The sequence below is a fragment of the Neltuma alba genome, unplaced genomic scaffold (genome assembly GCF_004799145.2).
Source record: "Neltuma alba isolate B1F8T4 unplaced genomic scaffold, ASM479914v2 tig00011289_pilon, whole genome shotgun sequence".
NCBI classification, from domain to species: domain Eukaryota; kingdom Viridiplantae; phylum Streptophyta; class Magnoliopsida; order Fabales; family Fabaceae; genus Neltuma; species Neltuma alba.
This window is the reverse complement of record NW_021635998.1, coordinates 994,810-1,009,352: the sequence shown is the minus strand read 5'-3', so window position 1 is coordinate 1,009,352 and position 14,543 is coordinate 994,810. Positions and strand designations below refer to the sequence as shown.

Below are 14,543 nucleotides of genomic sequence, written 5' to 3'. Positions count from 1 at the left end.
GCAAAATGCAAATACAACTTTTGATCTGAGGACTACTCGAATTTGAATGCTCAGCACCAAATTCCCGATAGAGTGTCATAATTTAACTATGAAGTGCTTATACTTAATTTACAAAAATTATAATATCTCTTTATAATAAAACTACTAGCAAAATACAATACGATCATATTTTATGGTCTGATGTTGTTCTGCATTTTTTTTTTCACTAAAAAAAGTCTGAATCCAAGTGGAAATCATTGTACGGGAATATATCTCCTGTTTGAAAATAACTGCAGATGGAGAAGGTTGAATGTTTGATCCGATCACTTGTTTAATATTAATATTTGAATTCAACGCTGCCAAAATTTCAAAACTTCTCCAATCTGTTTCAAAGTTATTACCAATCAAGGTTATTTATAAAGTTATTAAATAGTTAAACCAAGTCAATATTTAACTCTATTCGATTGAAATTATAATGTTAGTTCATATTTATCACTATTTTTTATCAATAAAGATATTATGGTAAAACTTGATTAATAAGTTATTACAATTCTAAGGTGACAGATTTTTGAATTAACTAGCAACCTCATTTTAATTAATTTACACATAAAATATATAAGAAATGTATAAACTAACAACCAAATCATAACAAAAAGAAGACAAATTAGGGTGACATTTTGTTTTTGTGGTCAGCAAAGTGACTAGATTTTGGTGAAATTGCTAATTAATTGGTAGCTTGGAAATTACTCAAATGTCAGTTGTGAATTGTGATTGTGTCGTAAGGAAGCATCGTAATTGCAGAGATTCTTTCGTTATTAAATTTGTATATTATAGAAATATGGTAAAGACACTTTTGGGTTTATCCATCTTATTCCACGTCAACCTAATGCTTTTAGGAGACAAATGAATTATGGCACATGCTCGCTTGTTATGAGCTGAGTAAAGAAATCGCTTGGGATTTGAAACTTCAAAGGAACATCAATTACCGCGACCAATACTTTTAAGACACGTGTTGTCAATAACCAGACTCATGTGATGCACCACTAATTAATAATTAGGCCTTTTTTAATACTCAATGTACACATTTTACGTATGGGCAATAAATCCGGCTCCGCGGTGAGTTCTTTTTTTTTTTTTTTTGAATTTTCCATTTTACATAATATCATACTAACTACTGTCATTAATATAAGAGCTAACTGATTAATTTGAGTAGATTAAGATAATTAATTAAGTTAGTTATTTATAATAAATATATGTTATTTTTCATAAAATATCTTTATTAATCAATTTTCACTTGATGAAATATTTTTTTTAGCAGAAATTTGATGAAACATTTAAGATCTATAACTACTATAAAAACTATTTTAAAAATTAATAAAAATGACAGACAAAATATATTGAGGTCTTATATTTATGATAAAATTAAAAATTAAACTAGCTCTTATATTAAGGATCGGAGGCAGTAGTACATTGTTTTTTTTTGGTCGGATATATTATAGGAGTAGTTTGTAAAACTGATTATATTTCATTTTAAAATATGTGAAATTAAAATAAGAAATAACCTAATTTAAAAATAGAGAGTACGTGTGCATAAAAGAACGGAACATGAACATGATGCTTATTCCGCGCTGAATTCAACTGGTGAACTAATCAAACTGACTGACCTGCAAACTTTGATTCTTAATTATAGAATATATTTTTAACATCATAGTAAAATGAAGGGGAACAAAATTAAGACTTATTTCTGTCGCGGCAAGTATGAGTCCCACCCGCAACACGATACAGGGGAGGGTGTCATCGCCCCAGCAAAATCAAAATTCAGGAGAAAAACATAATAAACACAACTTTATATCGCATGTGAGTGCTTAGCCTCACAAGTAAAGGTGTTCAATTTGTACCTTCTTAATCCTGGTATGTTTGGAACAAGAGGGGACCGGATAAAAAATTTTTTAAAACAAGACAAGCAATGTACAGGACAATAATCGAGACAGGACGGGACGGGACGTCGTCCAGTCTCAGGGTATTTTTTTAAAAAAAATTATTTATTAATAATTATTATTAGATTATTTAATTTACTTATTAATTATTATTATTTTTATAGTGATTTTTAGTTCTTAAGTTATATTATTATCTCAATAAAATTTCTTTCCTCAATAAAATATTCATAAAACTATTATATAGTGTTTTTTTTTACAATATTGTTTATATATCTTTTTTATAATATATAATTAAACTTTTTATATAATATTTTTTAATGATATTTTTATCTTTAGAAGTCTAATGAAAAATAAGAATTATAACATAAAAAAATTCATATAAAAATTTTAATTTTTTCTTTTAAAAAGAGAAAACAGGATCTCCTAGTCCTATCCCACAAAACCGACATAAGACGAGATATAGGACAAAAATCCTGTCTTGTCTTTGTTCCAGTCCCTGCTCACCAGAACAGGGCCAGGACGAGATTCTCCCGATCCCATCTCATAAACGCTCCTATTCACAGGTGATTTTATTATAATGTGTCGGGATATGAGCATGATTGGTGCTTTGAAGGATATGGAAAAGGATTTGGGATTTTACTTGGCATGCATGAACCGACGCGAGAGACATACAGACAATGAGTGGAGCTCATGAATCGCACCACACAACACGACAACCCCCCCGCTACTTGCTATGATTCACTTCACATTTCCCATTTACATTTCCATCTTGTTCAGAATCATCCTTATAAACACTTCCTCTATTCTATTTATTTTATAAGCTTTAATTTAAAACTTAACTAAATAATTGATGTTATTCCTAACTCTTTATTCTCTTTTTTTGGTTCACCATACCATCTCATCATACTTCTCCATCCATTTTTTTTTTTTTTCTTCTCATTTATTATAAAAAATTTTAAAAATAAAATTATATTTGTAATATATTTACTATTCTTACTAATTTTAACCAATTATCTACTTATTTATTATCTGTAAATTAGTTATTTAAAATGTATAACAAAAACAGAAAATACTTATAAACACATTTTCATGAAAATGGAAGCAAAACTTCCCCCCACGTACCTCATATTCCCATAAATCAGAGTCAAATAAGTTGTTTATAACATATTCTAAGCAGGTCCTACATTCATTCAACTTCATCCGTCATCAAACATGCATCCATCAACCACACGCACCTCCCTATACTTCTCCAATAAAAACTTACATATTTTTTTTAGGGGGAAAAAAACACCTTTATTCTCCAGTATTTACCATGCCCCTCCCCCTAGTTAAAGTCTTTCACCTACGCCAAAAACCAAAACGACCCAGACGCAGACACACACACAACCATAATCCTTAACCACCACCGTCCACAAAGGCTTTTGTTTCTACAGACAGTAAATTACATAAAGAGTCGCTTCGTCTAATCATGCCGTCGGTTAAATCCAACCATCGCCGCCACCATGGATGCTTCTTCACCACACCTTAATACAGCAGCTCGCTGTTTGGCATGTGATTCATCATGACGTCCTCCAGCATCCACAGGTCCACTGACTCCGCCCACTCCCCGCCATCGCAGCTCCCTCCGCCGCTCATCACCTGCTGCTGATCGCTCATCGTCTCTTCCTCCGGCTCCAGCCCCAGCAGGGACTCCAGGTCTGAGATGTGCTGCTTCAGCTCCAGATCCGACTGGTACGGCGTCGGCGGTCCACCCTGGTGGCTGCTGCTCTCCTCGCTCGACTGTGGGCTCAGGCAGCGCTTCTTGGCGGGTCTCTCCACTGCCGGGAAGTTGAGCTTGGCCTTGTCGCCGCGGATGCGCTTGGCGGCTTCGTCGTAGGCTCTGGCGGCTTCTTCGGCGGTGTTGTAGGTGCCGAGCCACACTCGGACGCCCTTGTGCGGGTCCCTTATCTCCGCGGCCCACTTGCCCCACGGCCTCTGCCTTATTCCTCTGTACACGTTCTTGCGTGTTCTCTGACCGGTGCTCTTCTTCCCGCCAGCTTTCTCTGCTTTCACGCTTTTCTTCTCCTTCTTCTCACACGCCCCTGTACACCACACGCTTCATTATTACTATATCCCTTACATTCCAGGAAAATTTTATTTTCTTGGCAGGTGTGGTGTTTCCCGGAAAATTTTGGCAGAAGTATTGCATGAATCCAAGACAAGTCTGATGTTTCAGAAGCTTGGATGCCTCAAAAATCAATAATTATTTCAAAACTAAGAATCCAGTCATAAACTTTTATCAGCATGCATGCATAACATAAATTGAAAGGATGAAGACTTCCAAGCTTCTTTTTTTTTTGGGTCACAGACATGGAAGACAACAATCTTCGTTTCCCTTTTGTTTTCCCTCTCTTCTTGCTAATTTTTTCAACAAACAGAAAAAAATGTGGACAAAACTTCTTCTCTAGTGTCAGATAATTCATCGCTTAAACTTTACTCCATTTCTTTTTCTTTTTTCTTTGGGGGAGCCAAGTGCTCCCTTTCTCATCTGACTCGTTGTATATGCACACTCTACCTAACCCCCACCAAACAAAATTATTGATTTTAATCAACAGGATTAACCAGATGATTGAAAATGGCCATGGCATAGCAACCCAGGCGAATTATTCCGATTCTAAGATCGAAGATACTAGTTATTATCAAATGGTATTACGATTAAGATGCTCTTAAACACTAATCGGCCTCCGAAAAAACAAAATCTACTCTTTCATAAACAGGACTTGATAAAGAAAATGTTCGTATAAACATTTTAAAAAAAAAATCTGGTTTTTGCAAACAAAATACGAAAACGTTACCATCAAACACCACGTAAGAAAATTAGAATCAAGGAAACAGACGGCCAGAGAAGAATATTGTACCTTTATTGAATGGGACCTGGGGGAGTTTCTGAGGCGGATGGTTTTTGGCAGAACCGGCGTGAGCATCGAAGCCAAGGAGGTCGGAGAAAGGGTCGAGCTCGGACCAAAGGTCGCCGGCGGTAAGTTTCCGGCCTCGCTTGACGGCAATGAAGTCGGAAATGATAGCACCTCCACACATGATGATCACAACAGAGAGAGAAAGAAACAAAGAGGAAGAAAAATCTCGATTCTGTCACTATAAACGAACAAGAAAGAGAGCGTTTCCCGAAACCCAAACTGAATGTGGGGGAGAGAAAATGAGAGGACGAAGATCAAAGAGGAGTCTGGGATTTATAGACCGACGTTGGGCTCACACTAAACGACAAGCTCCCTCCTGCTCAGAATCATGATTTCTCCCTTCGATAATCGCACGGTGCCGATTGAGTGAGATTCTCCGGGTGGCCGTTGGATCTCTGAAAAGATGGCTCTCGGATTGAGGCGAGGTTAGGGCCCACGTGGAGGCGTTTGGTTGGGAGGTGCAAATGACGACGGTGGGGTTGAGTGTAGGATTTTGCTAAGAATAACGCACGTCAAGTGTGCCCTCAAGTTGAGGGGCTCTCTTGAGGAATCCCGGCGAGTATCGCCCGGAAACACTTCGATTTTGGTATGACCCACTACAACTTTGCCCCTAGATGGCATCAGAATCACGATTTGAGCCTTGCCTCTATTTTTTATTTTATTTTAAATTATGGCAGTTTCTATTGGTTACTTGTGTAAATTAGATGCTTTCAGTTTTGATTAATGAAGGAGGAGTCAAAAAGTAATGCAAATCACATTATTTTTGCTTGAAGGGCATGCCCTTCACATTTTGACAGGACATAAATCTGATTCTGGTTGCTTATTATTAACTTGAAATCAGCTCATAAAAGTTAAGTTTTTAATAGTTTTGGATCTTCAATTTCACTTTTTCTTTGAACTTGAATATGCATATCTGTTTGGAGGATTTTGCTAATGGAATGCAGTCCGAAACAAGCTTAAAATGCCCACACCTGGCCCACAAAAAAAAAAAACAGAGAGAGAAAATAAATGTGTGATTTTGTTCTTTAATTAAAAGGCGGATCTAATTCAATAAAAGAGACATCTTTTTTTGAAAGGAGGAAAATCTAGTTCAAGAATTCAGTAAATGATCAGCAAATAATCATGTTTAAAAGTAAGGAGCTTAAGAATAAAGATTGAAAAGGGAAGGTCAAGATTATAAAACACGGTCAAATGACAAATTTTATCCTCCCTTCATTGCCCAAATGAATCTCATTTCTCAAGAAATATATGAAAAGTCATGCTAATTTTATGGACAAGGATCCCAAAACGGGCATTAAATCACGTTTAAAAGTAAAGAGCTTAACCAGATAACTGAAAAGGCAAGCTTAGGATTCCCAGGACATAAAAAAACTGTAAAATGCCAAACTTTATCCTCTGTTTATTATTTGAATATTGAACCTCATTTCTCAAGAAATGAATGAATGTAACTTAGGTGCATAGTCATAGACAATGTAATTTAAAAATAATAGTTAATGAATTTTATGGTATAAAACTTTTTTTTTTTTTGCCCGCGAACATTATAAAACCTTAACTATTACTACTATCAGATAGTGTTATAACCTTCCTTATATCCAAATTATACTAATGTGAATCTTTTTAATTTTATTTAAAGATAAAATTTTACATTTGTATAATAAATTTAATGAATGTGACTTATATTTAATAAATGGCACATTTATTGAAACATATAGGAAACTAATATTTAATTTTAAAATTGGTTATTCCTAACAGTCAAATGTCACACGCAGATATTTTGGTGATAATGGAAAATTATGATGTTGCGGCTCACGCCTTTGGATGGGCAAAAGGCGTGGCATGCCGTATCATTGAGGTACGTTCTACGTATACCCATCATGTATATACCACACGTACGTACATGTTGTACCAAACCGTAACAACATATCCCTTCTCCTTGAATAAAATTTGAATAACACTCCACACGGTGATGAAAAAGATAATGAAGAAATATAAAATAAAAAGGGTTTAGTATGATTTTTGTCCTTGAAATTTAAGCTCATTTTAATTTTAGTTTTTTAAATTTTAAACTCGTGATTTTAATTTCTAGAATTTAATTTGTTTTGAGACATTAGTATCTGAAAGTATAACAACGATAAAATTTGCTGAAGTGTCATAAACAACGCTAAAATCATTATATGGACTCATTAGATGGCACTAGCTGGATTTTGTGTGAGAATGATTAAACAGAGGGAATAAGTCCTCAAAAAAACGACGAGGAAAAAAGCAGACGAAATAGCTGCGTTTTAAAGACTTATTCTCTTTCTTTCTTTCTTTCTTATTTGTTATTTACATGAGAACTAATTAAGTGTCATTTGGTGAGTTCATATTATCATTTTAAAGTCGTTTATGATACCTCAACATATTTTACTTCAACAGATTTTAATATTATTATACTTTTAAGAACTAATGTTGTAAAACGGATAAAATTCTAAGAACTAAAACTACAGGTTTAGAATTTAATTTGATTGGCGAAAATTAAAATAAGCCTGGATTTTAGGAACAAAAAATTATATTAATCCATAAAAATGATAAATTTGTGCTGCCTTTCGAAATGCCCCCAAAATATATTTTAATAGCTTACTCACAACTGAATATGAAAATATAAAATTTAAAACAGGCCCTGCTCTGTACTGTTTGGGAAGAATAACACTTGTTCTTTGGGACCTATATAGTTATATATAAAAGAAGTTCCATCTACTTTAGGAAAGAAAATTGCAGAACCAAATAAACAACTTGGGGGATCATTGATGGCATCATTAGGCAACTTGTGAGTTCCTTACAGCAGAAGGATGACGAGTAAAGAAGCAAAAATGGCTATAAAACAAACAACTAGGGCCTCCCTATCCATCCAACTTTTTTAGGAAAAGATAATATCGTGAGTGGGTCAATAGCGATGGCGTTGACTTGGCATTCATAATTAATAAGTACTACCTCCTGTCCTAATTATAAGAGCTAGTTGACTAATTTGACGAGATTAAGAAAAGAAGTCAAATTAGTTATTTGTAATAAATAGATGTTGTCTTTCCTAAAATATCTTTACTAATCAAGTATATTGAGTAGAACTATCATTGTTAAAAGGACTGTCTTAAAAAAATGCATAAATATGAAAGATAAAGTGGATTGAGATCTTATATTTATGACTAAAATAAAAGTCAAATAAGGTCTTATATTAAGGACCGGAGATAGTAATTTTTATAGTTCAAAATCTTCAAATGCTTTTTTTTTAGCATACATATAAAACATATAATAAAAGTTTATAGAAAACAATATCAATTTTAAAAACTTGTGTTTTTTTATACAATTATTCCATATACTGAGTTTGAGTATTACTATTATACCTCATTTGAGGGAGATTAAGTTTTTCCCACCCAACTCATTTAGGTTATAACTCACTGAAATAAATAAATGAGAAGTCGGTTGCATCAAATTGAAATGAGGTCCCCTACGTTGCTTTGTTATGAGTTTCCTTTTAGCATTCCCTTCTTTCAATATTTCCAGCAGAGAGCATTTATTCTTATCCGTTTTGTGGTGATAAAAGTCAAGTGACAATTTAAAGACACAGTGCCATTTCAGTGATATTACTTTGTTTCCCTTAAATGTTGCTCAAGGAAGCCTCATATACAGTCATCTATTTAGCAGCTTTGTAATGCTCAGATACTAACCCTTTTATGTAGCCTCTTAGTTGGATTAGGAAATTAGAGGGCAGAGGAGATTTCTTCAGATTCAGGGTTAGAGGCGATAAAGACTAATCAAAATCTTTTTGTTTTCCGAAGCCAAACAAGAAAATATTAAAATTTCTCTTCTTTAATGAGCCAAACATACCCACCTCCCTCAAGTAGTTTTGATTAAAGTAAAAATAGCTTAGGATTTAAGGATGTGCATTAATCTCGTAAATTGAACTTACTGTAATATTGCAAGCATGTCACTGGCACACTATTTGATAGGATTGGAATTATGCCTCCCTTTCTTACCAATTTATGTCACAATACAAATACATATATCTTGAATGATATAAAGAAAAAAAAATAACATGAATAATTTTGGTTAAAAATTAAATATGAATACAATTGTGTAGTAGATGAGCAGGAAGAGGAGGATTTAAAGTCATAAAGTAGGAATATTAGAAGAAGGTGACACATTTTCCCCATAGAAGGGGTTTCCCGCTGGAATCAGCTATGAAGAATCTGTTATGGTCCCCGTTTCTGCCACCTCTGCTCGATCTCTTAGCTTTGGGATTTTCCATGTCTATCATTATCATCAAACTCAATTCCAATTCTCACTCCTTTTTCCCCTATTAGGGAAAAAAAAAAATAGTACTCCCCTGATTTTTAATATAGGACTCAATTATTGAGTTAATTTTGGTCCTAAATATAAGACTTATTTCTTATATTTATCAATTTTCTCTAAATTATCCATATAGATACTTCCTCAACCATAATCAAGTAGAAGAGAGAGATTGTGTATTAAAAAAGATAATTATGGTATTTTAGGAAAAACGTGTCATATTTTTTATAATTAACTAACTTACCTAACTTTCTTAATATAATCAAATTAGTTAAATGGGTCTTATATTAAGGATCGGAGGAGTATCTTATTCTAATAATCGGTGTTCTAAAATATATTTAATTTATCAATATTTGTCAAGAATCATTTCAGCTTTCCCTCGATATGAAAATTGATACATATAAGAATCTAAAATTTTCGAAACTAAAAACTAGAATATTTAATAATTATAATCTGGTAGGGAAACCATAATACCCCTCCGGTCCTTAATATAAGACCCAACTAATTTGATTACATTAAGAAAGTTAGGTAAGTTAGTTAATTATAAGAACAGTTACCCAATTTTTTTTAAAACACCATAATCATCTTTTTTAACACCCCCTTCTCTTTTAGTTGATTAAGGTTGAGGGAGTATCTATAGGGGTAATTTAGAAAAATTGATAAATATGAAAAATGGGTCTTATATTCGGGATTAAAATCAACTCAAGAATTGAGTTTTATATTAAAGACCGGAAGAGTAAAAGAACTCGAATTATATGTTTTTTTTCCCCCACAATTTCCATTAGTTGGAAAACCCTTGAAACCTTGAAGCATCTGGAAACTAAAAATAAAATCAACAGCATAGTTTCACGACTAGATTCATCCACACCCAACTACTACTCTGGAAATTCCCAGGTCTCATTTATCAACATGATTGATGCGTATAATTGGAGGAAACACATTGCAATTTCAAACTTTTACACGTAACATTTCTGTTTTTAATATAAAAACTAGTTAAGAGTTTGATTTACTTTTAGATATAGGCTAATTATCAACATGATTGATGCGCATTGTTAGAGGGAACACAGTGCCATCACAAGAATTTCACACATAATACCTCTTGTCTTTAATATAATAATTAGCTAAGAATTTAATTAAATTTTAAATACAAGTCATTTATCATTATGATTGATGTGAACAGTTGGAGTGAACACCTTGCCATCCTAAAGATTTCACGCATAATGCCTCTTGTTCTTAATACAATAAGGAATTAAGAGTTGAATTTGATACTAAATTTAAACCCTTTGTCAACATGATTGATACGTAGAGTGAACACATTGCCATTGCAAAGATTTCACACATAGTACCCCATTTCTTTAATATAAGAATTAGTTAAAAGTTGAATTTGATACTAAATATATAAGATTTCAATCCGCTTTGTCTTTTAGATTTATAACACATTTTTGAAAATATTCTTATTGATTAAAGATTTATTAAGGGAGTTTTCATCTAAAAATAATCATGATATATTTTAGAGAAATAAATTTATATTTATTACAAAAAACTAACTAAAGAAAGGAAGAGGTAGTACTCCATTAGTCCTTAATGTAAGACTTAATTAATTAATTTGAAAGGATTGGAATTATTAATTAAATTAGTTAATATGATATGATATTTTCAAAATACCCTAAGCATCTTTCTTAATTTTCTCCCTTCCTCTCTTACTTAATTATTGTTAATTATTGTTGTAGTAATATCAACAAAATTAATTTAGAAAAAAATGATAAATATATAAAATAAGTTTTATATATAGAATCAAAATTAACTCAAGGATACTACTTTAAGCACAGGAGGAGTATTACTTTATTTTACCATACCTAAATCACACCGTACGGTCATGTTAAGTGTGCGTATGATTTTACATAGGAAACCGGGAACCGCAGAGTTTTAGCACATGCAGGTGGTTTCTTGTAGCTACCATTCTAACATAAAACCAAAATCACTCTAAATATGAATTGATGACCCCCATTACACTTGAACCTTTGATTTACGAAACCTTCTATATTTGGTAGCACCAACAGATAAATTTCTAGCGAGCCTCTTTTCTGCAAATCTACAAGTTTTACCCGGCTAAGGACTAGGCATACGAGAAAAATGAAACCAAAGATTAATCCAGCACTGTCGAATGTTCTATATAGCACCAAGAGCATAGAAGAATCCCACAAGTTATTTATGTTCATAAAGAGCACGAAGTCCATATTTCATGCCAATGTATGTGGACAATCTGGAAACACGAAAGAAAGAGCGCGAAGCGGAAAAGAAGTATGTATTTCATAATCCAGTTCGAATCTTAGCTCAAGGGTATGCGGTAACCATAGCAATTGCAAGATATGTGCCAGAAACAAGGCAAAAAACTTACATGCAACATCATATGAAGGGGGGCAACAATCAGAACAGTGTATAACTTGAAATTAAATTTACCATCACCCCCAACCTATTGGGACTGAGGGGTTAGGGCAATGAAACTATGGGAATGAGACATGAATGAATTTCAGATTGGCCAAAAGAAAAAATCACTAATCAGCCATCTTATTCAATCGGTGAATGGTGCTTCTTGCAACCCTATTACTAGGATCAATCTTCAGAACAGTTCTCAGGTCTTCAGCACCAAGTTTGTACTTTTCCATACTCTCATATAAAAGAGCACGTTGTACGAGAACGGATACATTTGTTTCTTCAATCTCAAGCACCTGCAGAGCATAATGCAGATCAAAATACACTTCATAAAGATCTGTGATGGTAAAATACACTTCATAATAAAGCCCTAGCTATCTCTTTTGAGCCTTTTCAAACTTTCATTACTGAACATAGATAAAATCTAGAGCCTTCACTCCCTATCAACATCCGTCCTCGGATGAGGCAAAAGAAAGAGACATTTGGTTTAAATAGATTCAGTCACCACCAAGAAATTTCACCAACCCCTTTTTGTTCACCATTCGGTTATTGTCAACTTAATTTAACTAAAGCACAATATGGTAACGTTAGCTTATTCGTTTTCCAAGACAAAGGCAGCTTAATAAATCCAACAACACATCTTAACAAAACAAACATTGTCTAGCAGTCCAACAGCCCAAACAATTGTCTCCGAACTCGTGAATTTATCCTCGATATATAACATAAAAGTCATTGAAATTCCAAAATATACCTTCGTACAATCCGCTACTGCTTTTTTGTACTCCCCAACTTCTTTGAAACACGAGGCCCTGCATGACAAAACTTCCGTAGTGCCTGCATTATCACCTGATTTCTCAAGAAGGATGACAGCCCAGGAAAGCCACTTTATAGCATCAGCAAATTGTCCCTGCTTGTAATTGTCCAACCCCTTGGCTTTTGCTGCAGAACCAGATATACCAGCAGGAGGAGGGGGGAGTCCTTCAAGCTCAGTGGTTGTTCCACCCATATCATGGCCTCCCCCACCAAACTCAGAATCTAAGCCCCAGTCATCAACTTCTGAAGAAGGCTGTCCTCCAAATTCTTCAGAGGCCACAGGAGCACTTCCAGATGTGGCCGAGGAACTTGAGAAGAACATGTCCAATGGATCACTACCAGAAGTTTGCACAGGCTTCTGGCCCAAAGATGCGGATCCATTAAGATTGATACTATTTGCTGTTGAACTACTTGATGGGAATGCAGTAGAGCTCGGTTTGGAAGCACTCTGAAAATGTCCAAAACCATCATTCCCCGTGTCATTCTCTTTTGCTTTGCTCGCTGAATTAAGACTACCAGATTGTTTGGACCCAAAACCAGACAGAGAACTAAATGGATCTTTATTAGAACTCATTCCACTACCAGCCGCACCACCCCCAACACTCACACTGCGCAATGAAGGACCCCCAAGATTGGTGCTTTTATTGGAGCTCATAGTACTATTACTATTGTAGCCGCTGGAATAGCTCCCCGCCTTCCCAGAAGATCCCCAACTTCCATTGCTTTGAACTGTACTACTGGTTTTAGGCAAAGAATCCGCCATGTTCCCCATGGAAAACGAACTCTTGTTCGATGCAGTACTGGATGCCTTCGAAATAGGAGAAGCATTTTTCAGGGGAACATTGCCGCTACTCTTAGAACTCTGTCCTAAGGCAGAGCCCACCAAATCCCCAAAGAGATTAGGATCTTTATTAATAGTTCCGATACTCGAATTCGAAGCCGAAGGTTGAGTCGATCCCCAGCTCTTGCCGAAGATATCCCCAACCATTGAAACAGGCCCACCCGGCAAGCCGGACTGAGCCGCCAGACTGGGCGACGGCTGGTGAGTCCATGATGGTTTGCTTGGTTGCCAAGCGGGTCTTGGTTGAGTAGACGAAAATGTGGAGGAAGAAGTAAAATATGAATTGGACGGGGTATGGTTTTTCTGATCATTGAGAGATTTGGGTCGATTCGATCCGATCCCAAGATCAAAGTCGAAATTAAAGTTGTTCAGAGAGGCTGCAGAACCTTTCTGCTGGTTGGGTTTGCCAAAATTCGAATTCATTTCAGAAAACAAGTAAAAGAAAATTTGCAACCGATGACCGGGATCGGAAGAATAGAGGATCTACGTGTACCTGGACCAGGAAGATTCGTGATTGTAAATGGATTACCTTCAATGGCAAGTTCCTCTGCAAATCTCTCTCTCTCTTACAGGAAGGAGATCCAGGACAACGGGAGATGTATATTTATCGGCATGGACAGCGAAGCCGTAGGTATGATTTCAATTTTAGAATTTTTAGTGTCAAACAATAATTTGCCAATTTTTTTTTTTAAAACTTACGCATACAAAAATATCTTTATTATTTACGAAATAATTTTTTTTACCTATTTATCTCATACAATACAACACATAAATATGCTTCTTTTAAATTGATCCAAACTGATAGATAGTTGCCTGATTGAGGAATAACATTTGGTTTAATATATTCACAGGATCAGGAATTTAAGGACCAATTCATCCAAAGAGGCTAATTATAAAATGATTTTCCACCAGAGCTCATTATTAGATAATTTTTTTTTTTTACCAGAAGCTCATTATTAGATAATTAAACATTACGTCCATGTCCATTGTAATTTTATGCACATGAAGGTTTTTATATAATTGTTTGGAGCTACTAATATTAAGCGTTTATAAACATGTTCACCTAATGCAAAATAAAATTTCCTTCACATATTTATTTTATATTGCAAAAATTACGATTGGAAAATTATTTTTGCAAGATATTACCACCATTCCCAAACGTCTGCTTCCCTTGAGAAGCAGATGTCTCATTAAGATTATTGGGACGGTGTTAACAAGGCTACTAGTAAAAACTTTTAATCTAGCCTTGCCAAGTGACACGAT

The 14,543-nt window shown here is 34.6% G+C and overlaps 2 protein-coding genes across 2 annotated transcripts; both read right to left on the bottom strand.

Moving 5' to 3' along the window:
• Positions 1 to 3,054: 3,054 nt before the first annotated feature.
• On the bottom strand, positions 3,055 to 13,267 carry LOC114711402 (ethylene-responsive transcription factor RAP2-3). The gene is made up of 3 exons (XM_028895793.1): positions 13,223 to 13,267; positions 4,814 to 5,042; positions 3,055 to 3,997 (listed from the first exon to the last, which is right to left on the bottom strand). The coding sequence occupies exons 1-3, from the start codon at positions 13,265 to 13,267 to the stop codon at positions 3,441 to 3,443; spliced, it is 831 nt and encodes a 276-aa protein (XP_028751626.1). The 3' UTR covers positions 3,055 to 3,440.
• On the bottom strand, positions 11,482 to 13,855 carry LOC114711401 (uncharacterized PPE family protein PPE21-like). The gene is made up of 2 exons (XM_028895792.1): positions 12,378 to 13,855; positions 11,482 to 11,922 (listed from the first exon to the last, which is right to left on the bottom strand). The coding sequence occupies exons 1-2, from the start codon at positions 13,701 to 13,703 to the stop codon at positions 11,749 to 11,751; spliced, it is 1,500 nt and encodes a 499-aa protein (XP_028751625.1). The 5' UTR covers positions 13,704 to 13,855; the 3' UTR covers positions 11,482 to 11,748.
• Between the last annotated feature and the right edge of the window lie 688 nt (positions 13,856 to 14,543).

What these genes read in the sequence shown, in the direction of transcription:
- LOC114711402 (XM_028895793.1), bottom strand. Translation starts at nt 13,267, where the DNA reads ATGCTTCTCCTATTTCGAAGGCATCCAGTACTGCATCGAACAAGA. An exon ending in CAGTACTGCATCGAACAAGA is followed by an intron (nt 5,043 to 13,222) that starts GTTCGTTTTCCA and finishes TTATAGTGACAG; the next exon opens with AATCGAGATTTTTCTTCCTC. An exon ending in CCAGGTCCCATTCAATAAAG is followed by an intron (nt 3,998 to 4,813) that starts GTACAATATTCT and finishes TGTGGTGTACAG; the next exon opens with GGGCGTGTGAGAAGAAGGAG.
- LOC114711401 (XM_028895792.1), bottom strand. Translation starts at nt 13,703, where the DNA reads ATGAATTCGAATTTTGGCAAACCCAACCAGCAGAAAGGTTCTGCAGCC. An exon ending in CAGTAGCGGATTGTACGAAG is followed by an intron (nt 11,923 to 12,377) that starts GTATATTTTGGA and finishes TATGCTCTGCAG; the next exon opens with GTGCTTGAGATTGAAGAAAC.